Raw genomic sequence first — 23,237 nt, forward strand, 5'->3', positions numbered from 1 at the left:
AGGTTCCAGGGAGCTGACACCCTTGCTCTCCTAAGACACGTGACTGTGTACTGAGAGACGCTGTTCTACATGACATCCACCCTGCGCACGTCCCTGTTGTTGACTTGGGGAGCTGCCAGGACCCTGAACCTCAAGTCTAAAGCATCCACTGGACATTTCCAGATCCTACCCTGCCCTGGCCACGTGGCTCATACCCTGACATATCCCACTTGAGCCCCTCTGACACTGTGATCTGCAAATGGCTCTCAGTTCCCCTCACCTGGCCAGCTCTGTCTTTAGCTTCCACTGTGCTCTGGATCTCCCTCCCTTACCTTCTCCACAGTTACTGCCAGCCATTATCCTGGGCATGGTGACCCATAGCTGGCCACCCTCTCTGATTCTGTCCCCAACAGTTCCTCCTCCCTGCCAGTAAGACTGGTCACCAGCTCCCAGAATACTCACCTGGGAAGATGAACTGCTGCTTGTATTTGTAGTAGTGTGACGCTGCTTGTAAGAGAAAGAAACCAGCAGGTAAGTGAGAATGCCCCCAGGTACCATGCTGGGCATGGGGCCATCCCATGATAATGCTTTGGCAAGCACACAGCTCTAAGCATCCAAGCCAATACCCCCATGTGGTATCTTTATACCCCTGCATTCAGATCATTACATCTCAGTATGACCATGATGCTGTTATTGTTAAATGCATAAATACAGGTTCACACAAACACATATACACACGGTCTACTCTTTAAACCAATATTATTTCCTTTGGGTAAATTTAATTTCAATGATTTTTAAAACTCCTTTGTTATTTGAGGGGGGAAAGCCTTTTATGTGGTTAGGTACGATGGCGCAGGCCTACAGTCCCAGGTACTTGGTCATTAGAATGATGGCAGCCTAAGGTCAGCTGGGCAAAATGTTACCCAAAGCTCCTATCCACCAACAAACTAGGTATGGTGGTCAATGGCTGTCCCCCAGATACCACGAGGGACAAATGGGAGGATCAAGGGCTAAAGGTAAAAGCCCAAGACCCTGCCTAAAAAAATAACTAAAGCAAAAACTGTAGGGATGATAGACCACCTGCTTATTAGCAAGTGCAAGGCCTGGTGTTCAAATCCTCATACCACCAAACAAAATTTCCTTATGCTTTCCCTGTATTTTCCAAGTTATCTGCATTAAGACTATCTTCTTTTTCTCTTCTGTTTGTTTTGCTGTTGTAATAAATGACTCTAAGTCTAGTGGCTAAAAACAGCCACATATATCCACTTGGATTGGAGTCCAAAGTCTGATTTGAACTTTGAGATTCTGGGTCAGTTGGAGGCTCCTCTCCTCATTCTTTGCAGATAGATGAGCCCAAATCAGCAGGTGCAGTACAAGTTTTACACCTGCAACTCTTAGCTCATCACTTTATCACCCCACCTTTTTCTATTGCTTTTGACCTCTCCTCTCTCTTGGGGGAGCCCTGGGATTGCCTGAGGGCTCCCAGGATCATCCAGGATCATCTTTCACAAGACTGTAGCTAACTCCTGCAAAGTCCTTTCTGTTGTGTCAAGTAGTACACCCTGATTCTGGGATTAAAGTCTGGACAATCTGATCCCAGTTGCGGACCAGACTTGGGAGGAAATGGCTCACCAAGCATTAACCCCACCATCTGTTTGCCAGGTATGGCGGCGGCCACACCTGAAGCTCTGGGATGGAATCTTCATGAAGCAAATCCAAGCTTCAATGTCCAAGGGCAAAAGATGGGGACAACGATAGTCCCTTCCACACGGGAGAGATGTGTGGCCCCGATGCAGACACTGAGCCATTGTACTTAGGCACCTTGGGGTGTGATGTCCCTGTAGGCCCAGGACAAGAACCCCAAGCGGCAAATGATGAATAATCAGGTTGTTTCTCTCAGCTCTCTTAACCAACAGACAGTAATGGTTTACAATTAAGAGATGACTGGATAGCTTCGAGGCTAAGTCACTTGTCTGGGGAATGCAAACGCAGATCCTTCCCTGAGGTTGGAAATGATTTACAGCGTGGGTGGGTACAGCTGGCTTGTCCTTAGCTGCAGGACTGAGTATGGGGGCGGCCCAGGTACTAAGGTCAGAAAACCTCTTGAAATCAAGAGCCAGATTAAGTCTCTCCTCCTTCCACAGGAATTGCCTCTATGGGAGGGAGTTGTCCCAGCCATGGAGACCCCACTGCATCCCTTGTGGGATCGCCGATCAACATCAGGGCTGCATTCTGGAAGTTAGGGAGAGCCTCAGGTGTGACAGCCTCAGGTCTAATGACAAAGGGGACCAAGAAGCCACCATGTCCCTGTATGGATTCTCCGCCATCATCTACAGCCCAGTGCCTCCTCCCCAGTCAAAAGCCTGAGTGTGAGATGGAGGAATCTTCTAGAACATCTCATTAACTACATTCTTTGGAAGTCAGAAGTCTCACAGCAGGGATGTGGGAGACCCAGATGTTGAATCCGGGACTCTAGACACTCATTCAGGGCATATGTCTAGCACCGGAGACGGAGACACAGAAAACAGGCAGTCAGGAATGTATCTCCACAGCCCTGGGCACCCCACCCTGCTGCTGAGGTCAGCTGATCCAGCTCACAGGACAAGTGCTGGCTGCAGAGAAATGGATCCCTCTTGACCTAGAATCAGGAGAAGACGGCGGTTCTCACAAAGCCTGGTGCCACCCCATGCCTTGGTTTCCTCATCTGTAAAATGGAGCTAACACCACTTACCTCGTGGCTACTCTAAACAAAGTAAGATACTAGATGAAAACCACCTTGGCTATGACAAGGAGGACTCATGCTCCTCCTTGGTCCTCCCTGCCCGCAGGCCTCTGCCCCAAGCCAGAACTGGATCTGTCACCTTCTCTCTGCCCCTCCAAAGCAAGGACGTACCTGGCAGGTTGAAGTTCTTCTGCTGCCTCGTGCACTGTGGGGAAGGGTGGAGGGGGGAGGGTGGTGTGGCACTGGGTGGGAGGGGAGGTGCTGGCGAGGAGGGGGTGGAGGACGTTGTGGAGGAGGGGTTGCTGCTGGAATCTGGCTGGTAAGGGACAGGAATGTGGTCCTGCAGAAAGAGAAGGGGGCAGGGGTCATGGACAGGCAGGGAAACAAAGACACAACAGAAAAGGGGGACTGAGGAGAGGGTCCACCCCAGCTTCCCCTTCCCCTTTACCCCTGCAGTGACCAGAGCCTCCCAGCCTCTCCATGCTGGTCAAGAAAAGAATTCACTTCCGGAGTCACATACCCATTTACTGCTCCAACCCCAGAGGGAAAGGTCACCATGGAATGGAAACCACAGAGGTGATGGCCACGTGCACCTGAGCCTCTCTGATTCTGGATGGCCTCACAGGGAGGTGTCCAGCGCACTGCCTCAGCCTGACACCTCTCCTCTCCCTCTCCTCCTGGGTGTTTATTAAAGAATCAACAGCCTTACAGCTCTGGAGAGCAGGGGAGCGAGAGGCAGCATTTTCATCCACAGCTCAGCTGGAGTCCGCACTACCTCACAAGGCCCCCTGGACCAGCTCCAGGGCAAAGACACAGACAGAGTTAAGTGCATCATCGAATCATGGGGGGGGGCTAGGGGAGGGGAAGGGGAGAGGGGAGGGAAAGACAGAGAGCAAAGCAGTGTAGTGAGTTAAATACTACCTCCCTACAAAGGTCATGTCACCTAGTAAATCAGGTCTCATTGGGACCAAGAGTCTCTTGAAGACATAATGAAAGAAAGAGGTGATCATGCTGGATTAAGTGAGTGCTAAATACAATGTCAAATATCCTTAAATGACACAGGAAAGAACAGACAGACCACACACACGAAGCACTGCAAAGAGAGACATAGAGATCAGAGGGATGTAGGTACACGCCGCCGAGGGCTTCAGGAGTCCTCAGAAGCTGAGGGAGGCCACAGGTTTTCCTTCAGAGGCTCTGGCAAGCACCTTGCTGACCTGTGGCCTTGCTGAAAACTACAGTGGTTTAACCCTTCTTCCACTGGAGGTCATGTGTGCTGCCTCCTGCTGACTACTGTGGATAAAGATACTAAAAGCATGTATGTATAGATTTCCTATGAATATATGTTTGCATTATTCTGGAATAAATGTTCAAGGATGCCGTTTATGGATGACCTAAAAACATGTTTAACTTTGGTTTTTGTTTGTTTGTTTAAAGAAAATACAATTTTTAGCACAGTACTCTGGGCTGATTTCTAATAGACATGGTGCTCATTTTCCTTGGCTGAAATGTCCCAATAGAAGGGGAGATTCTTTCCGTGGGGAGACCCAGGTCCCAGCAGGACCAGTAGCCGGAGTTGGAATCCTATCAAAGGGAAAGTTGAACTCTTGCAGATCAAGCAGACAACAGATGGAAACACCCTTCAGAGACCATCCAGGCCTCACTCCTCCTGTAGGGAGTGCTGAGCTAGAGAAACACCTCAGTGGCTTGCTGGAGTCCCATGGGGCTCTAGGTTCCAGCTCTGAGACAGGAGCACAAGGCTGGGTTATCTACTAAGAAACTCATCTCTGACTCTGGGAATCAAACAGGAGTACGCTCAGCTGGGCCCCCACTTCACTAAGCACCGAGCTGAACGTGATAACCACCCTCTCGTGGACAGTTCCCTTAACTGTCCTTTGCCTGCTGACTCAACAGCCTCTGCCAAATGGCCTGCCCTAAATAAACAGGGGTTCTTGGCTGGTGACGCCCTAGCTCAGCTCAACACAGCGTGAGACCTGAAAACACTGAAAGAGCCGTCCAGTTTACATATTCGGGGCAGAGGCTGAGTAGAGATGAGAGGAAGGGTGCACAGTCTTGTAGAAACAAATGAGCAGAAGGTTCTGAGGAGTGGGAATCCATGGCATAGTTTGTGGAGAATTCTAACAACACAGAGTAACCGTGAGAGTAGAGAAGGAGGGCGCAAGTCACCACCAGTCACGGATCCATGGAGCGTGCCTCATGATGGAAGCCTAGGACAACCATCTGTGCTCTTGTTTGGGGTCAAGCACAAGTCAAGCCCAGCCTGTGGGTGTTGTTTCATGATGCCCAGCTCCCGGAGGATGACCCCCTAACCATGTGTCACCCCAAGTCCGTCCTTCCTGTAGACACCCCACTTGACTGACCTAGGCCAGGTGAGTCTCTGCTCCCTGCGACCAATGGAAAGCAGCCAGAGAGCATGCAGCCCCTTCCGACACAGGACCACACCAGGCAGATCTTCCGGTATCTTGATGAGAGAGATCAGAGCAACGGGCCAGTCCCCAGGGAGCATGGACGTGACGTTGTCAATGCTTTCTTCCACTGCTCTGCCTTCTTCATCCCATCACCCTGGCTTCCTGATCCTCCATCTTGCTCCGTTGCTTTTCTTCCTCCCATCTTTTCCTCTTCTGTCTTCTTTTCCTCCTTCTTTCCTCTTCTTTTTGTCTTCCTCTTTTCCTTCTTCCAGTTATTTTCCCTTCTCCTTTTTCTCTACCTTTCCCCCTACCTCTTCTTCCTCCTCTTGTTCTTCCCATCCTTCCTCCTATTCCTCTCTTCTTCCTCCTCCATCTTCTTTTCCTTCTCCTCTTCTTCCTGCTCTCCTTCCTCCTTGCCTCCCTTCTTTTTCCCTTCTTCTCCTCTTTCTCCTCCCTCTCTCTCTCTCTCTCTTTTTTTAATTCTGCCAGTCCTGGAGCTTGAACTCAGGGCCTGGGTGCTGTCCCTCAGCTTTTCTGCTTACAGCTAGTACTCTACTACTTGAGTCATAGCTCTACCTCTGGCTTTCTGGTGGTTACTTGGAGATAAGAGTCATAAAATTTCCTTCCCAGGCTGGCTTAACAGCAATCCTCAGATCTCAGCTTCCTAAGTAGCTAGAGGTTTACAGTCCTGAACAACTGGCGCCTGGCTTCTCTTCTTTTTTTTTTTCTGTTCCTCTACTCCTTCTCTTCCTTTCCCTCCTCTTCTTCCACTTCCTTCTGTTTTCTCCATCAAGCTGCATGTGTGCCTGGAGTACCCCATGCTGGACTAAATCCCTTTTTCTCATCATACATCAAATCCTCGCCATAACCTCAACAATATCTACTGTACAGGGAAACCCACTGAAATGACCTGCCCACAGTCACACAGCAAGCTAGGGAGTTGAGCTGCAAGCCCAGGCTTTCCAACTCCAAACACCATGCCCCAAACACCATGGCAGATGAGAAAGCAAGGGCTCTGTGAACCAGGTAGAGAGAGCCAGGCAGGAGAAGAGATAAAGGGCTACACTAAGAACACTTCAGAGCAAACTTTCCCAGAAATCTACACCATTCCCCACATCATTGCCAGACAAGGGCAATCTGCATGACACCAGAGAAAGGAGAGAGGAGAGAGGAAGAAAGGAAGGAAGGAAGGGAGAAAGGGAGGGAGTGGGGGAGGGAAGAACATCTCAGCCCAGGGAGGGAGCCTGACCACCTTCATGTCTACACTGCTTTCTAAACAGAGATTAATTCATTTTCCTTGTCAGATTCTCCTGCTGGCAGACAAGCAGAACGATGCCAATCACCAAGAGACTGAAGTGTCTATAAAGCTAGAGGGAAGGCCCCCTCAGGATGCGAAGGGAAACGTGGGTTTTCAGAGAGGCACCATTACCCAGCCCTCAGCTGTGGGGATCCCCCTCCTACAGAAACCCATGCTTTACTTTTTGTTGTTGTGGTTAATTCAAGTCTTCATTTGTTGGCAAGGCTGATAGAACCCTGAGCCTCGCACAGGCCGGGCAAGTGCTTACCTGCTGAGCCGCATCTCCAGCCCTAGACCTAGATGTTTTGAAAATAACCAAGGAAAAGGGGACGTTTTACCTGGAGATCCCAATATGGAAGCTTGTAAGACCAGCCAGAGTGTTCAGCACGTGCTACACTCATGTGTTTTAAAGTATCAAAATATTTAATTTGTTTCCCTACCTCTCCTTTGTTCACATTGAGGGTTTATAAAACTCAGACCCAAGTCCTTAGATGCTGGGAACTCTTGACATCGCGAGTCTCTTCCCCTCAAACCTCATGATTTTTCTCCCATTAAGAAAGTACAGTAGTTGTGAGGCTGCCCAAATCTCACCTCGACTGCTAATTCTGCAGCCATGAACAGTCAGCCATATTGTGAGGAAGTCTAAACCACAAGCATAGTGTGCCTGTGGGTAAACCCACTGACCTCCCCACGAGGCCCAGATCTTGACTTGTCCTATTCAAGATGCTAGAAGCACACGCTAAGAAGCCTCTAGGTCATTAAGCTTTTCAGCAAAGCACTAGACAGTAAGCATTTCATGTTCAAAGGACATAGGATCCCTGTGGATGAGTTCCAATTTTTTTGCTTTTGTTTATTTCCGAGACAGTGTCTTGCTACAAAGCCCAGGCCAGCCAGGAATTCTCTACAGAACCTAGGCTGATCTTGAACTCCTGCATCTGCTTCTCAGATGATGGGATGACCAATTTGTGCCAGCATACCCAGCCCTGATAAACCTTTATTCATAAAATTAGATAGACGTGGGATAGACGTGGTCTATGGGTGGTTAGACACCAGCTGATGGAGAGTCTCCAGTAGAGTCCTGGCACTCTATGGAATAAAACCAAATCCATGTTGTGTCCCAGCTCCCAAAGCCCAGAGCTGTGAGCATAGGACAAGACTGGGTGTCATATCCCACCAATCTCAGGGCCACCCATCAAGCAGCAGCAGGTGACAGGAGCACTTCCATTTCATATATAGGAAACTTGAGGTTCTGGAAGATGAACTGACTTGCTAAAGCTGTGCTGCCTGTAAGTGGAGGATGCCAAGGTGGACTGCCAGGTTGTCTTAACGCCAGAACACAAGCCCTCTCCACCGCTAGGATGCCACGAGAAGCCAGATGGTGACTGGCTCAGAGATCTCATGGCAGAATCTGGGGGTGAGAGCACAAAAAGAAAGGAGCATATGGCTTGGGAGGGAGTGTGGAAGGAAAGGTGAGAGATGGAGGGAAAGAGGGACTGAATTATGTACAGCCTTGCAGGCTACCAGAGGAAACTCAGGTTTGTTTTTGGAAAGCAAGAGAAAGCCATTGGATGGACTTAAAAGCAAAGAGAGATGGCAGTCTAAGGACATTTCTAAGAATCACCCTGGCTGCTGTCCAGAGAATGGATGGGGGAAGAAGGGACAGGAGGAGAGTCTGCGCTTCAAGATGCTCATCTGGGAGCTGCATGCTCCTGTCCTCCTCCTCCTCCTCCTCCTCCTCCTCCTCCTCCTCCTCCTTAGGGCTGACACACACTGTGTCCACCTTCAAGACAAATCAGTGAGACCTCATGGGGCTCCAAAGACCACAAGGGGCCTTTGCCTCCCACTGTGGTGCCAAAGTGTAGCCCTAGCAGCAGCAGACCAAAAAAAATATGGAGGGATCCTGTTAGAACTAAAGAGGTTCAGAGAGAGCTGGGAATGTGGCTTAGTGGTAGAGTGCTTGCCTTGCATGCAGGATGCCCTGGGTTTGATTCCTTGATACCACATACACAAAAGCAAAAAAGCAGAGGTTCAGATTGGCCCGCTGATGCCCAGCCACCTGGGAAAGGAAGCTAACCCAACTAGCTGGTGCTCAGAGCTCAGAGCCTCCAGAGATAACCTCCCATTCAGGCTCCACTGGAAACGGAGTCATTGATCCCCAGCCCTTAGTGCACAGATGTTCAGGAAGCCAAGGACCATCTGCACAGCGGATCCCAGCAGATGGGATGACGTCTCAGAGCACAGGGCAGACAGGGGCAGAGGGATGGAGGAAAACTCCCTTTGGGCTTTCCTTGGCATCCCGACCACACCACCCTCCACACATGCACCCCCATTTCCAGGTCCCCCTCTCGGCAGCAGACCTATTTCTGGCACATGAGTATCTTCACTGACTGCCCAATGCCCCCAGCAAGCTTGATTCCACACAAATCACAGGAGAAAGGAAAGATAAGGAGAGCCCAGGTGGGTTGGCAGGTGAGTACCGTACCCCTGGGTCGATTCTCTCCATCCCTTCTTCCTACTACCTGGTGGTGCCATCCCCCCCATGTCTGAACCCCACAGAAGCCCCCATCTCACCTTGTTGATTTTGTTCGTTTTGGGGAGCGTCTGACTGATGTGCAGGTCTGAATACCGGGGTGGTTTCCGTACAGGGTTGTTGATGTCACATGGGACTGACTCTGTTCGAACTAACCTTGCTGGATCCATAGGGACAAAAACAGTGATGGCAGAGTTTAAGTATTATTTTGGCTTTGATTATGCCAGGAGAGTTGAGCTCAGACCCCACCTGGAAGGCTGCTTCGTACACGCACGCACGCACGCATGCATGCACGTTTGCACCCCCGAGTGAGTGCACACACACAGAGTCTTTGTCACTGTATCATTGAGGTGGGATCCAAGTGTTCTGTATACTTTCTGTATTGTCCAAAATGTAATGACCAGCCAGGCATGGTGGCTCACATCTATAAACTCAGCTACTCAAGAGGCTGAGATCTGAGGATCACAGTTCAGAGCCAGCCAGGGCAGAAAAGCTCCTGAGACTCTTATCTCTAATTAACCAGGAAAAAAAAGTCAGAAGTAGAGCTGTGGCTCAACCATAAGAATGGAGGCCTTGAGCAGAAAAAGTTTAGGGAGATCATAACACCCTGAATTCAAACTCCAGGTCCCGCACAAAATACACATAATCATCTGTGACAATTAAAAACAAAAACTGAAGCTCTCACACTTAGTTTTTGTTCCCCATATTGTTTCACAGTTACCCATTCTAGGGACGAACCTCATTTAACACTGGGAGATTCCTGATTTCTCAGGACCTAAGATTAGCAGACAACTCTAACCTTTGTATGGGATCACCTTTTGTTACCACGGTGTGTGTGTGGGGGTGGGCATGGTTCATCAGGACTAAGCAGCCTGCCACTCATGGCCACCCCAACAACCACACAGGCCTGTAAGACCAGCCCAGCTCTTCTAGCCTTCCCCTGGCATCAGGTCCAAAGTCAGCCAACAAGCTGGGTATACAGATGATGCTAGAGAAATGCTTCCTGACCCAATCTCAGGACTAACCCTTTCCTCTTACGATTTCCACTACTCACAAGGAACAAGACAAAGAACAATACAGAGAAAGGGCAAGTTTGATGCCAGGGCTCTCTTCCTGATTCATTTTTTTTCCTCTCCCCCACTTTTTTTTAATTGTGGGAACAAGAAGAGAATCAGTTGAAATATTAAAGCTTTGAGTTGACCCAGGGATTTAATTTCTCTGCTTAGCCTGAGCTGCCATTACCATGGAAACAGGGTCTATTTTCAACTTCCCACCAACAGAGGGGAAAAGGCAAAAAAAAAAAAAAAAGCAGGTAGACTTCTGGAAAGTTCCATTTGCTTGTACAGGTACCTGTTGTCTTGGAACATGGAAAGTATGACCTGGAAGGTGGGTGGAAGGGATGGAGGGACAGAGTCTTTCCTTAAATATCAGCCTCAGAGTGAGAGTTGCCCCTTGTCCCCCCCCACACTAGCAGTCTAGAGCTCACCTCCACTCTGGAGGTAGAGTCACAGCATATCTACTCAAGAGAAATTTCATGAGAGGAGAATTCCCCCCCAAAGAAACTGACCCAAGGATAGGGAGCTGTGAGAATTCAGGCCTTAAAATAGCTTCGTTGAGTGACTCTAGAAATAGATGGGTCATAATTAAGGATGTTGGGGTAGGAAGGGGCATGGGAAGAGAGGTGAAGACCTTTCCTTTGCTTCTTAACAATGCAAAGATCATAAAAATCCTGCTGGCTTTGGAAGGGCCTTCAGCTACCACTTGCTTCTTCCTTTTAAGTTTCCCTTGAGTTCAGTCTAAATTCTGAGTGATTCCTCTCAGCTTGCTAATTGAGTCTAGGCAGGGGTGAGAAGATGGATTAACAAATCTTTGTACTCTGAAATGACTACCTGATAGTTCTAAAGTTCAGTTCAACCTAGAGATGGAAGTCTTAGCAGGGAAGGTGATAAAAAAGAAGATAAACTATCATACTAAGTTGCTAACATTTAAAAGCAAGTCTATGAAGTCTCTGTTGGAGATTTTCATTTAAGGTTCAGAGACACCTGTAAGACAGATCCACACTGGTTGCTGGAGTGGCCGCATTCTGCAGACATCTCCCCTGCCCTATCTGGCCATTTGCAGAATGCCAGTGGATATCCATTCAAATGTATAGTCAGCTCTGCTTGCAAGAAACACCTCCCAACTTTAAAATGCATAGACATCCCCTGCAGATTGGGGAAAGTGCAGTAGGTCTAGGGAGAGAAACAATGAATTTTGAACATGTCCATAGGTGCTATGTCCCAGTGTTGCTGGTCTGCCCTGAGCCATGAAATCCAGGAGAATTTTCTGTGGTGATGAAATGGCTCCATATCTGTATTAAATCCGGTATGGCAGCCACCCTGTGGTTACTGAGCCTTGGCAGTGTGGCTAGTGTGACTCACTAATTAAACTTGTGTTTTTATTTAATTTTAATTAATCTAAATGGCCAGATGTGGCTGGTAGCTACTGAATTCAAGAGCAGAAATCTAGAGAGTCCCTCTAGGGATGGACTACACAGTGGATAGTGGGGTTTGGGGGTGACTATTCCAAAGGGCAAGAATTTGGGGAAATATCTTGAAAAAGGTTTTCAGAGTTGCTTCCTATTAAATCCTTGGCGAGTAAGGAAAAGTCTTCCTTCCAGCTCAGCTGGTCTTGTCTTTGCACTAGGAAAGGCTTCTAAAAACTACCCGGCCTGATCTGGTTGGCCCAGACACTCCAGATGGCCTAGACCAACAAACCTGAGCCAGAGATCTCTCTGCACCTGCTTCTGCAAGGCCAAGTGACTGACCATGGCAAGAACATGGTGAAAGAGCACTCAGCCAGCACTTTCCGCGTGGGAAGGAAAAGCAATGGGGTTGGCAAAAAGTGGAGAGTGGAAATTGAAAGAACAGACAGGAATGAAAAAAACAAGGGCTAACAATGAGGGGAACTAAACTACAATATCAGAGAGACCAGTATAAAAGTCTGGGAAAAGGCAGGCAGACATGCAGGATGGCAGGTGTCAGAGGAAAAGGAATAGGGTAAGAGGGTGTTTAAGGATCAGAAGGCATCTGGGATAATACTGGCTGGGGCATCTACCTTACCCCCAGGCATCGAATGTTAAATACTTACCTCCTCGGTGGATGATCAGAAGGTGACAGGGTGGGGCTTCTTTGGTGCATTTGTTGTGGCACTTTAATCTGGAAAATAAGAGAGAAAAAGATGGATGGATGGATGGATGGATGGATGGATGGATGGATGGAAAGTGAATGGATAAATGAGCTACCCCAGTGATCCAGAGAGTTCTTGGTACTGTAGGTACCCAGATGGGAAATGAGAACGGGCAGTAACAACAAAAGCTTATCTTTAGGAACCCAGATAATTAACTCTGGAGAGCAGCTGCTACCACGCACCCTCTGGGGTCTATACTGAGAGTGGTCCAAGAGTAGTGGCCATTTTTCCACCAACAGTGCCCACATGAACTTCATGTCTCCAACTCATTTACCTGGCAGAGTGTATTCATCATCAACATCATCATGGTTCTGACCATCACGTGATTTGAAGACTTGTTTGACTCCATTGCACAATACTATTTCATTCCAGCTTTAGAACAACCTTTAAAAATGGGCCCAGGAAGCTGGGCGCGGTGGCTCACGCCTATAATCCTAGCTACTCAGGAGGCTGAGATCTAAGGATCAAGGTTCAAAGCCAGCCCAGGCACAAAAGGACCTGAGACTCTTATCTCCAATTAACCTCTAGAAAATGGGAAGTGGGACTTGGCTCAAGGGTAGGGTGGTAGCCTTGAGCTGAAGATTCAGCTCAGGGACAGTGCCCAGGGTGAGTTCAAGCCGCATGACCCACCAAAAAAAAAAAAAAAAAAAGGCCTAGGAGTCCCAGCCTACCTCAGGGAACTGAACCAATGCGGGGGGGGGGGTGAGGGGGTTCCATTTAATATCTATGCTTTCAGGTTACCTTATGATGACACAGAATATTGACTTTTTTTCCATTCAGAATAACTATGCATCTCTTTCTCTCCCTTTTCCCCTCCCTCCCTCTCCCTCTCCCTCCCTCCTTCCCTCCCTCTCTCCCTCTTTCCCTCCCTCCCTCCCTCTCTCTCCCCTTCTCTCCCCTTCTCTCTCTCTCTCTCTCTCTCTCTCTCTCTCTCTCTCTCTCTCTCTCTCTCTCTCTCTCTCTCTCTCTCTCTCCCCTCTCCCCCCCCCCTCCCTCCCTCCCTCTCTCAATCTCTGTCCCAGGCTTGCATGGCTTGTTTGCTTGCTTGCTTAGCTGGTGATTTACTTTAACCATTCCTCTGGGCCTGCTTTTTGCTGGTTACTTTAGAGATGGAGTCTCTAGGACTTTTCTGTCCTAGCTGGCTTTGACTCTTACCTATCTTCTAGGCTCTGGATTTTTCCTCCTCCTTCCCTTCCCTCTACCTTTACACCACTGTCTGTTTTCTCCTAGCCTCATAGGAAGAATAATAGGAGGATCACAGTCCAGACCAGCCTGAGCATAAATGCCAAACCCTATTCAAAAAATTAATGAAAGAAAATTGGGCCCTGGCCTGGTTTCAGCAGTAGAGCACCTGCCTAGCTATGCAAGCAAGGAGCCCTGAGTTCAAATCCTAGTACTACCCCTCCACTCCCCCAAATAAAGGCAAAAATTAAAACCAAATTAAAAAAATAATCTCAGTCTTCAGAATCAAGAAGAGTTGAGTTGTACAGAAACTTCTGCCTTCAAAGGGCTGCCTATCAGGAAAATGTCTGCATGGCACACACCTGCACCCAATAGGACCACACTTTCACACAAGGACACTCTTAGTGCATACAGGAGTGCCATTCTGCCCCCTGGACACTTGGGAACAATTTAGAGTTTTCGTTGAAAATGGCCCGTTTACTCCAAACGTTCAAGCATGGATAGGGAGAGCTCCAGCCGTGGAGAGAAGCCACTGTGTGGACGTCTCATCCCCCAAAGGAGCCACTGGCTGAGTGAGCCTGGGTGGTCCCCGGTGCCATGGCACAGGAGCTTCTATCCTGCAGAACAGCCCAGCCTTCCTCCTGGTGCCCCCACTCCTGATCCCCGTTTGCTGGAGGGAACCCAGTGCCCCGCCTGTGCCGGGTAAATACTGGAGACATGGTCAAGGAGAAGGAAGGGTGGACAGTACAAAAATCAATCAAATATTGCTGATTGGGGATCTAGGCAATTTTTTTGGAAAATGATTCATTTCTTGGAAATTGCACCCCTTTCTTGAAATAGGGTGGAAGTGCATCCCATTCAGTGCCCTTCCTCCTCCTCAGCGTGGGGCTGGGGACAGGGATCTGAACAAAGCACAGTGGATCTTTAGGGAAGATTCCTGAGAATTACCATCGCTGTCATGGTCATCATTGTCATCAACATCACTACCACCATCATTACCATTACTGCCACTATCACTATCATTCATCATCATCACCATCACTGCCACCATCACCATCATCATCACTACCACCATCATCATCATCCCCATTACTACCACCATCAGCAGCAGCAGCATCACCATCACTACCACCATCATCATCATCCCCATTACTGCCACCATCACCATCACTACCACCACCATCATCATCATCATCCCCATTACTACCACCATCATCATCACCATCATCATCATTACTGCCACCATCACTATCACCATTGTCACATCACTATTATCAGCAGCAGCATCATCGCCATCACCACCCCCACTACCACCACCAGCATCCCCATCCCTGTATCACTGAACTTCAGCTTCCCCATCTCTCCTACACAACTGTAATTGGACTCTAATTTTTGCTTGGAATAGGTTTTAAAGGCAGATAAGGGACCATTAACCCATGATAATTATTGCAAAAAGCTGAAGTGTTTCTATTAATGGCAAAGTAAGTTCAAGATTCAAGCTGGTGATCTATGAAAGCGTGCTCATAATTATATCCTGTCAATATCCTGTATGAATTCCCAAAGCTTCCAGGAACAAGGTGGCAGCTGTAACATCGGCATTCGTGATTCCTCCAGCTTGCAAAGGTCAGAAGCAAGGAACGTGTCCAGTGGCTCAGACTAATGCGGGCCGGCTTCACACTGGAATCTCCTAACACTTGTGGCTGGATTCAGTTTTGCAAGAACAGGAATAATTCAAGTCCAATGTGGAATGGTGGGTGCAAGAACACATGCAAGGAGAACACATAGGATAAGGGAGGGAATTGAAAACTCAGCCAATCTAATCCAAAAGGCCCCACAATACAGCCAAACTGGGCAAAGGAGGCTTATTTAAGTGCAAACTAGTGAAGGGAGCAGTGGTGTGGAAAGAAGGAAGTATAAGCAAGTCCAGTCAGCTAGGGCAGCTGGAGGAAAAAGGAATCGTGGAGACTGCGTTGAAGCACTCCTAGAAAAAACTAGAAAGCACTAGCCCAGGGAAGCCACCACTGCCACAGAAGGGGGCCTGACCTGATGGAGTGCATGCACACACTTGCCTCTGCTATAAGGTGACTGATATGATCTGACATGGGGTTTCTGGGCTGGGCACTTGGAAATTTCAATGCTAACTTTGGGAAAGTCCCAGGCGAAGTAGGGTGTCTGGCCACCCTGTAATATAAGAGGGGATATAGCCCTATAATCACTCCCGTAAGTACAGGGGGGGAACCCCATAATTCGCTCTCTACCTCTCAAGTACAGAACGTATGATTCACCTGAGAAGCTGCGGGTGTCTGCTGAGTCCATCCATCAGCAAGTGACTGGCATTAGCCTGCTGTACACCCCACTCCAACAGGGGGCACTTCTGCAGCCCCAGGGGACATGTGGCAACATCTGGAGACATTTTCTACTGTCACAACTAGCTGTTGAAAACTGCTACAACATGCAGAATTATCAAGCAGAATGATCTAGTCCCAAATAGTCAACAGAGGCAAGACTGAGAGAAAATTCCTGAGATCTACCTTTAGTATCTACCCTGAGAAGCCATATAGTTTGGAGGAGAAAAAAAAAAAACATGGAAGAATGGACAATAAAAAAAAGTCACAGAAAGGTGAGAAATATCCAGAACTTTCTTGCTTCAACCCACAGACTCCGTGGCTCTGTGTGTTATATACTTTATACTGACAGACTCTCCAGTATTACAGGGCAGCTACCTATTCAAAGGTTTTAACCAAATCTCCAAGCCATGAATGTGATTTGGGGCACTCATGAATCTTCAGCAGACTGAGTGACTAGGTCTGCCCCACCGTACATCAGAGAAGCTTGGATGCTTTCTCAAAACCACACCACCAGGAAGGGGCCAGTCTGGGACCTGAGCTCAGCTCTCCCTGCCCTGAGTCTAGATCCCTGCTGTCCTTTTACTGTCACGAGTTGGGGTTCCTAGAAACAGATACTAAGCCTGGGATTCTTGTGAGGGATGTATTCAAGGAGAAACCCATCCCACTGTAGTGGGACATGAGGAGAAAAAAGGAAGTGGGGATTTGATTCCAGATAATCCCTGCAGGGAGCTCTGCCACATAAACCACACCATGGAGCCAGCCTGCCTTGAGGTGCTCTTCCCAGCCACACACTAGGGAGCTGCGAGTCTCAGACTGCCACACAGGCCAGGAGAGATGAACTCAGCACCAAGACCTGGTGGCAAGGATGCACTCATGGCCATGAGCTGGACCCTGGCTGCCCCTGAGGAAGAGGACAGGGCCCCAGAACCTAGGCTAATGTGCCTGCAACCAACCAAGGCCCTCCTAGTCTGTGAGTGTGGGGACACCAGAACTCTTGGCTACTGTCTGCTCTGCCTCCACTCAGGAAGTGGCCATCACAACTCCAGCATCCTCTTCCCCAGGCCCAGGACTGATCCTCAGGATGAAGATGAGGGCTCTGGAGGCCAAAACTGCTTTCCCTGAGAGGAGATGGGAGGTCAGGGCGCAGGGTGTATTCTCAAAGCAGAATCCATCATCCCATCCCCCGGTGCCTGATGAAAACCAGTGCAAAATAAACTCCAAGACTCTAAAGTCCCTCTGCAAGCCTTTCCTCCTGCCTGCCCTGCTTCACCTGCGAACCCCTCTTCCCTCAAGAAGTCCTCAGGGACAGGCCCCTCAATGTGCACCCTGCCCCATCCATGCACTCCACACTTCCTCTGTGCCAGTGTTGTCCCCCTCCCCCCCAATTGCCTAGTGTTCTCTGCATATCCAACTCCCTCCCTCACAGATGGAGGACAAGCAGAAAACAGCAGGGAGGCATTGTATAAATATAGGTTTCTAGACCTGGAGCCTGCAGTGTGACCCAGGAAGTCTGCCAAGGGATCCAGCTGCCATTTTCAGCAGCCACCTCTATCCACTCCCAGGTGGGGCTAGATGAGGCTCACCTTGGGAGCTGACCATGACTCTGAGCACTCTGGGCCAGGCTGGCTCCACTTCTCAGAGCCAAGGCCCAATCCACACGATGGAGGCAAGCAGAGCACAAAGCTGCTTCTCCACTGTGGCTAGGAAGACCTTGCCGCGTTTCTCTACTCTGCCTTGGAAGAAAGAAAGAAAGAAAGAAAGAAAGAAAGAAAGAAAGAAAGAAAGAAAGAAAGAAAGAAAGAAAGAAAGAAAGAAAGAAAGAAAGAAAGAAAGAAAGAAAGAAAGAAAGAAAGGAAGGAAGGAAGGAAAAGAGAGGGGGGGAGAGGGGGAGAGGGGGAGAGGGGAGAGGGAGAGAGGGAGGGAGGCAGGGGGAAGGAAGAGAAAGGAAGGAAGGAAGGAAGGAAGGAAGGAAGGAAGGAAGGAAGGAAGGAAGGAAATACATAATGGCATTGATTCTTTACCTACAGTCTGAAATGCTCTATTGTGCATTGGCCTGCAAGAAATGAAGACAGAGGTTCTTAAAGACCAAGACCTAAGCTTGCAGAAACTTCTAGAAGGACCTGGAGGACAGAAGGAAGCAGATAACACATGCCTGAGAGCTGGGAATCCCACCAGCATCTTCCTGCAAAAGCATACTTGGGCCAGCTGGACCCACAGCTCTCCAGACAATCCGTGGATTATGCTGACACTGGACCACTGCGTTCAGCGCTCACGAATCTATCAGGCAAAGACGCCTCGATTTCGATAACTGCAGATTGCTTTCTGGGCTTTAATTTCTCATCAGTTCATTAATCTCTCTATTCAGAACACCAACAAGACAGCTTGATGATAATTCCTCAGGAAGTGGGCACTAAACTGAAGCAGGAGGGAAGAGGGTAGTTAGATGTGGAGAAGTTTTGGTTTCCTGGGTGGAGGGGTACCCCAAAATTAATTTTTCAAGTAGAAACTGGGTTAGCTTTCAGTGACTAAGTACCTTGAAGGAGCCAGGTACAAGGATAAGCATGAAACAGAGCAGTAAGCTTGCTTGCTTTTCATTTAAACAAACTAGCTTGGAAGCTGTTACCCCATGTTACAAAGGAAGGTAAGCAATCAGTGGGATCACACACCAGTTAGTCTCAAATGTGGGCCTATCTGTCCTACTGCTTGGCCTCCCGATCACAGGCTATCATATGACTCATTACATAAGTATTTACTGCATGAATTTCAGGAGAGATGCAAAGGAACAAAAGCCAAATTTATAGAGGGAGGCTCACAGCAGAGAAACAGAACTTGAACCAAACTGGTTCAGAAGTACTGATCATCCTCAGTCAGTAAATCTTGGTTTGACTTCTACGCTGCTGCTTCTCCATTGGGCTGAGGCTCTCCTGAGTGGGGGCCCCAGAACCAAGGCCTCATAACCACCTGGAACGTGTGGGATGTACAGATGTGAGCTTTGGTAGGAGGACTGCAAGTTTGAGGCTAACTTGCACTACATAGCATGACCCTATATCTCAGAAATCCAAAAGGTTGAGACCCATAATTTAGAAGAAAGAAACGTGGGGATCACTCAGCAGTTGGAGAATAACCAAATACAAATTCTAACTCAGCTGTAGGAAGGCCTGGGGATGCCCCCATCTCCTAGGTGCTGTTGGTCCTGGGTACCCACATGGAACAGCAGGTGGAGCCTTGTTCCTGCTGTCCACGGAGTCTCTGGCATGCTCAGAGTGCTCTGGGTTAAAGTAATCACAAGACTCACCATTTGCCAGTCGAGGTGGCTCACGCCTATAATCCTAGCTACTTGGGAGGCTGAGATCTCAGAATCAAGGTTCAAAGCCAGCCCAGGCACAAAAGGACCTAAGATTCTTATCTCCAATTAACCTTTAGAAAAATGGAAAGTGGGGCTTGGCTCAAGGGTAGGGCGGTAGCCTTGAGCTGAAGAGCTCAGGGACAGTGCCCAGGGTGAGCTCAAGCACCAAGACCCCCCACCACACACAAATACGTCATTTCCTGCCTGGGAGACTTGGGCCATAGACTCTTGCACCTTAAGTTCTCACTCTGGCAGAAGACCTTTCCTGACCACTTTACTTCCTAATTTCCCTTCTCTACTTCCTTCTGCTTCCGGTCAACTCCTCAAGACCTCCTTCAAGAACTTTACTTGGTTTACTGGCTGTGTACCTCCTGACCGCCCACCAATACAAGGATTTTGTCTCCGATGCCCAGATCTCCAGTGCCTGGAAGACTCCTTGGTGTACAGTGTTTACAGATTACAGTTGAGCATTTCTAATCTCAAAATCAAACCCAGAATGCAAACCTTAGTGAGTGCCAATGGGACGCCACAGGTAGAAAATTCCACACCTGACCCTTTGTGAGAGCTCACAGTCAAAACACAGGCCCAGAGCTGGGCTTAAGTAATGCACATCTATCATCCCAGCCAGCTGGTATATATGAGGATGGTGGTCCAATCATAGAAAAGGAGTGAGTGTTGTTAGCCATGAGATCTGATGGGGTAGTTAAGCCACACCGAAGGAAGGACACAGAGACAATCTGGGAACTTATATAGGCAACATACCATCCTCAGCATGTGGGTTTGATGAGTGCTTACTACCCCCCGTGATAGGTCTGGTTATTAATTATTCCTCTCCCACAGATGCAACTACTGGGGACTTGCCCAAGGTCACAAAGGGACAAAGTGGCAGAGGTGGAATTTGAACCCAGCTTAGTGTGATAGCTGAGCTCACACCTGGAGTCACAGGTGTGAGAGCTTCTGCTTCCCTCCCTCCCTTTGGTCAGCCACAGCAGAATGGGCATCGGGAAGGGGTAGGATGAAGTAGCGGAGCAGGGTGGTCCTGCCATCTAGCCAGAACTTGAGGGCACAGGAAGTGACCAGGACAGGAGTTAGGGCTTTGGATCAAGTCCTGACTGCTACTTTCTAGCTGTGGCTTTTCCTGGCTAAGGCTCACCTTTCTCCTCTATATAATGGGGAGAATGGTAATACTCCTTCAGAAAAATGTCCTGAGGCACTTTCACATCAAATTTGCTGGAATAAATTCAGTGTTTATGTATACCTGTCTCTGCTTTATCTAGGACTATTCCTGAGCTGAAGGAGACTCAGCTGAGAAGTTGCCATGTAAACCCCCCACCAATGGGCTGCAAAACTTAAAACCCTGACCTTGCAATTAGTGAGGGGACAGTTCGCCAACCCCTGATCCTGGACTATATGAGAATGGAGGTCCCACTGTGTGCCAGCCCAGTGTCCTATATTCCCTACTATGGTCTGTTGCCTGGATTTATTACCCAGAATTACCCCCGGCTGCCTCTGCACTGCCCCCTCCCCCACCCAAATGTTGAGCTTCTAAAATGCAGACCAAAGGACTCTTTCAAGAGTCAAGAAATCACACTCCGAGGCTGCATCCCTCTAGCTGATGGCAGGTGCTTCACAATGTCCCTTCCAAGTGCAGCCACTTACTTGCAATTTTTACATTTGAGACCAAAAAGCATCCCCTTTCCACAGACCGTACACGTCTGAGACATCCAGTATTTGGTGGAAAACCTGTAGAAGAGAGACAGAAATGTTTCAAGGAGCAGAGGATAGCAATCGACCCACCTAGGAGGATGCCCTACATCAAGGGGACAGGCATGAGTCCTGGAATCCAATCCTGCTCCCTTCAACATAATGACTATTCAGCGAGGTGCTTCAACTGCTGGGCAATCCATCCCATCATCTGCCTGGAGCGGGAGGGGGAGGGCAGTGGCCACAGTGTTGGCCTTATGGGTCATCTGGAGGATTAAATGAAGTCATGCGTGTCTAGGGCTTTCCATGGGGGTCTGGGACCATGTTAGTGTTAGCTGAATTGGTTATGAATATCTTATGAACTTGAGCATTTATAATAGATAGCCTATTTCATCCACTAGACAAAAATTCAAGGGGGGTCTTCTACTCTGGACCAAATTGAGCTTCAGAATAGAAGAATGGAGCCCCAACTATTGGAATGAAGGAGTCCCCCAAAAGGGAAAGCCTTCGACCATCAGCTTGTCTCCCTCTCCAACTGCAAATACAGAGTTTAGCCGTCTCCCAGGGAGCCCCCATTACCAGTGTGGGTAGGAACACATTTGATTAACTCCCAGACAAGGCTGTGGGGGGCCTTCTATCCCCAGATCCTGTGGGGGTGGGGGTGAGGGGGAAGCAGCAAGCAAGCTAAGCAAGGCTCCCAGGAAAAGGATTGAAGGTTGTCAGGTCACAGTTAATTTTAATTTTCAATTTGTGCCACCATCGGCAGGAGTCGTATCTAATCTTCACCGCTTCCAGTGTCAAACGGGAAATGGGGAGTGATTACATAACTTGGAGGCAAAGAATGTTGAGGGAAAGGCGGCCTCCCTCCGCCTCACCATCACTGCAATCTGGGTCAATCCCTTTCCAAACAGAACAAACTGGAGTCCGAAGATCCCATGTCTAAGCAAATATAGCAGGACGTTGAGCAGAGCCCCAATTTTGGACTTGCTGAGCCCCAATAGCAGGGCCAGTGAGTGTAATTGGGGTCTGTGTTGCAGACAGCAGCAGCTCTCAGTGATGGGTAGGGCAGCTCTTCTCCCAGCAGCCAGCAGAGCGGGGATAGAGAGCAGCTGTATGGGGTGGGGGGTGGGAGAAAATTTCCTTTCCAACCTGTCCTGTCCCCAGGGTCAGCTCTCCTTGTTGCCTGTTTCTGGCTGGAGTGACCGCTGAGAGAGAACAGGATTTTAATTTTATTTCCCACCAAGGCAGGGTTGAATACCCATCTCTTGTTCCTGACATCAAGCCCAGGGAGAAACAGAGCAATTGAAGATGAACAGGCCACCTCAGGAAGCCTGCCCTAGCTCTCATATGATCAGATTGTTTCCCCTTAGCTCTACATAAATATACAGGAGGCACTACCAGGTTTCAATGTCAAGGTAAGAAAGCCTAGGGATGGGGTCTATCTAGAAAATGGCCCTGAGCTACGATACAGATGGTAGGAGTGGGGCTAATTTGGAGATGCAGATAAATCTGGGTTGTGGCCAAACTTTGGATGTGGCTGAGCCAGAGATGAAACTAAACCAAGGGTGAGGCCAAGTCAGAAACACAGCTGACTCAGGGACACAGACAATTCAAGAGTGTGGCTGATGGGGCCGGGAGTTTGGCCTAGTGGTTAAAGTGCTTGCCTAGCATGCATGAGGACCCGGGTTCGATTCCTCGGTACCACATACATAGAAAAAAAAAGCCAGAAGTGGTGCTGAGGCTCAAGTGGTAGAGCTCTAGCCTTGAGAAAGTCCAAGGACAGTGCTCAGGCCCTGAGCTCAAGCCCAGGACTGGCAAAAAAAAAAAAAAAAAAAAAAGGATGTGGCTGAAACAGGGGCTTGGCCCTCAATAAGGGGTGTGGCCAATTCAGGCGTGTGGCTGAGACAGTATGGTGGAGGCATGGGCGTGGCCAACCCTGGGTGCTGTGGACAGCCAACTCAGTGAAGGGCCTCTCATGTTTGCCCCGCCTCTCTGCAACTCACAGCCTGACTACTGGCATCTAACACATCCTCACAGTTTCCTCCAATGTTTTCTGATTTGAGGTTTGACAACTATCCTGCTAACATACTTCTTTCAGAAGCCACTGACAAGATGCCACTCCAGTGAGGGTGACCTCTGGCTGTGGCTATCTCCACCCCTGGTGTGTTCCTCACCCAGTCCAGATCCCTGGGGACTGTCACAGTCTGTTGGCTGAGTGTCTTCTAGCAGGAGAGCTTTCTAGAGACATCGGCCTTACATCCTGCTCAGTGTTGCAACTCTGACACAGAAAAGTCTAGAGGAAAGATTCCATGGCTGGTTCACAGAAGTCTCACAGAATGAAACACAATCAGCTGTCTGGCTGACCCCAGTGTGTTTGTTCCCAAAAGGCCTCCGTTTCTTCATCTATCAAATGGAGCTGATCATATTCAACCCAAAGTTTGTAAGACAATGGGACAAACCATAGAAAGTTAG

General features: G+C 48.8%; 1 protein-coding gene and 1 long non-coding RNA gene across 4 annotated transcripts in view; one reads left to right on the top strand and one right to left on the bottom strand.

Moving 5' to 3' along the window:
• The window catches only part of Ksr2 (kinase suppressor of ras 2), a 187,795-nt gene that overhangs the window by 46,006 nt on the left and 118,552 nt on the right, over positions 1 to 23,237 (bottom strand). Inside the window, exons 7-11 of one of the 3 annotated variants that reach the window (XM_090320194.1) lie at positions 20,721 to 20,804; positions 12,087 to 12,154; positions 8,999 to 9,117; positions 2,873 to 3,041; positions 442 to 486 (exon numbers count right to left, since the gene is read on the bottom strand). In XM_090320194.1, the coding sequence (XP_090176320.1) occupies positions 442 to 486; positions 2,873 to 3,041; positions 8,999 to 9,117; positions 12,087 to 12,154; positions 20,721 to 20,804 (485 nt within the window). Of the gene's footprint in view, positions 1 to 441; positions 487 to 2,872; positions 3,042 to 8,998; positions 9,124 to 12,086; positions 12,155 to 20,720; positions 20,805 to 23,237 lie in introns of all 3 variants that reach the window. The other 2 variants (XM_090320192.1, XM_090320191.1) reach the window with 2 other exon arrangements.
• LOC150045068 (uncharacterized) lies at positions 4,876 to 10,071 on the top strand. Its single transcript, XR_016532953.1, has 3 exons — positions 4,876 to 5,091; positions 8,764 to 8,896; positions 10,015 to 10,071. It is a non-coding gene; the product is annotated as an uncharacterized LOC150045068 (long non-coding RNA).

Source organism: Megascapheus bottae, chromosome 28 (assembly GCF_031878675.1).
Source record: "Megascapheus bottae isolate mThoBot1 chromosome 28, mThoBot2.hap1, whole genome shotgun sequence".
NCBI lineage: Eukaryota > Metazoa > Chordata > Mammalia > Rodentia > Geomyidae > Megascapheus > Megascapheus bottae.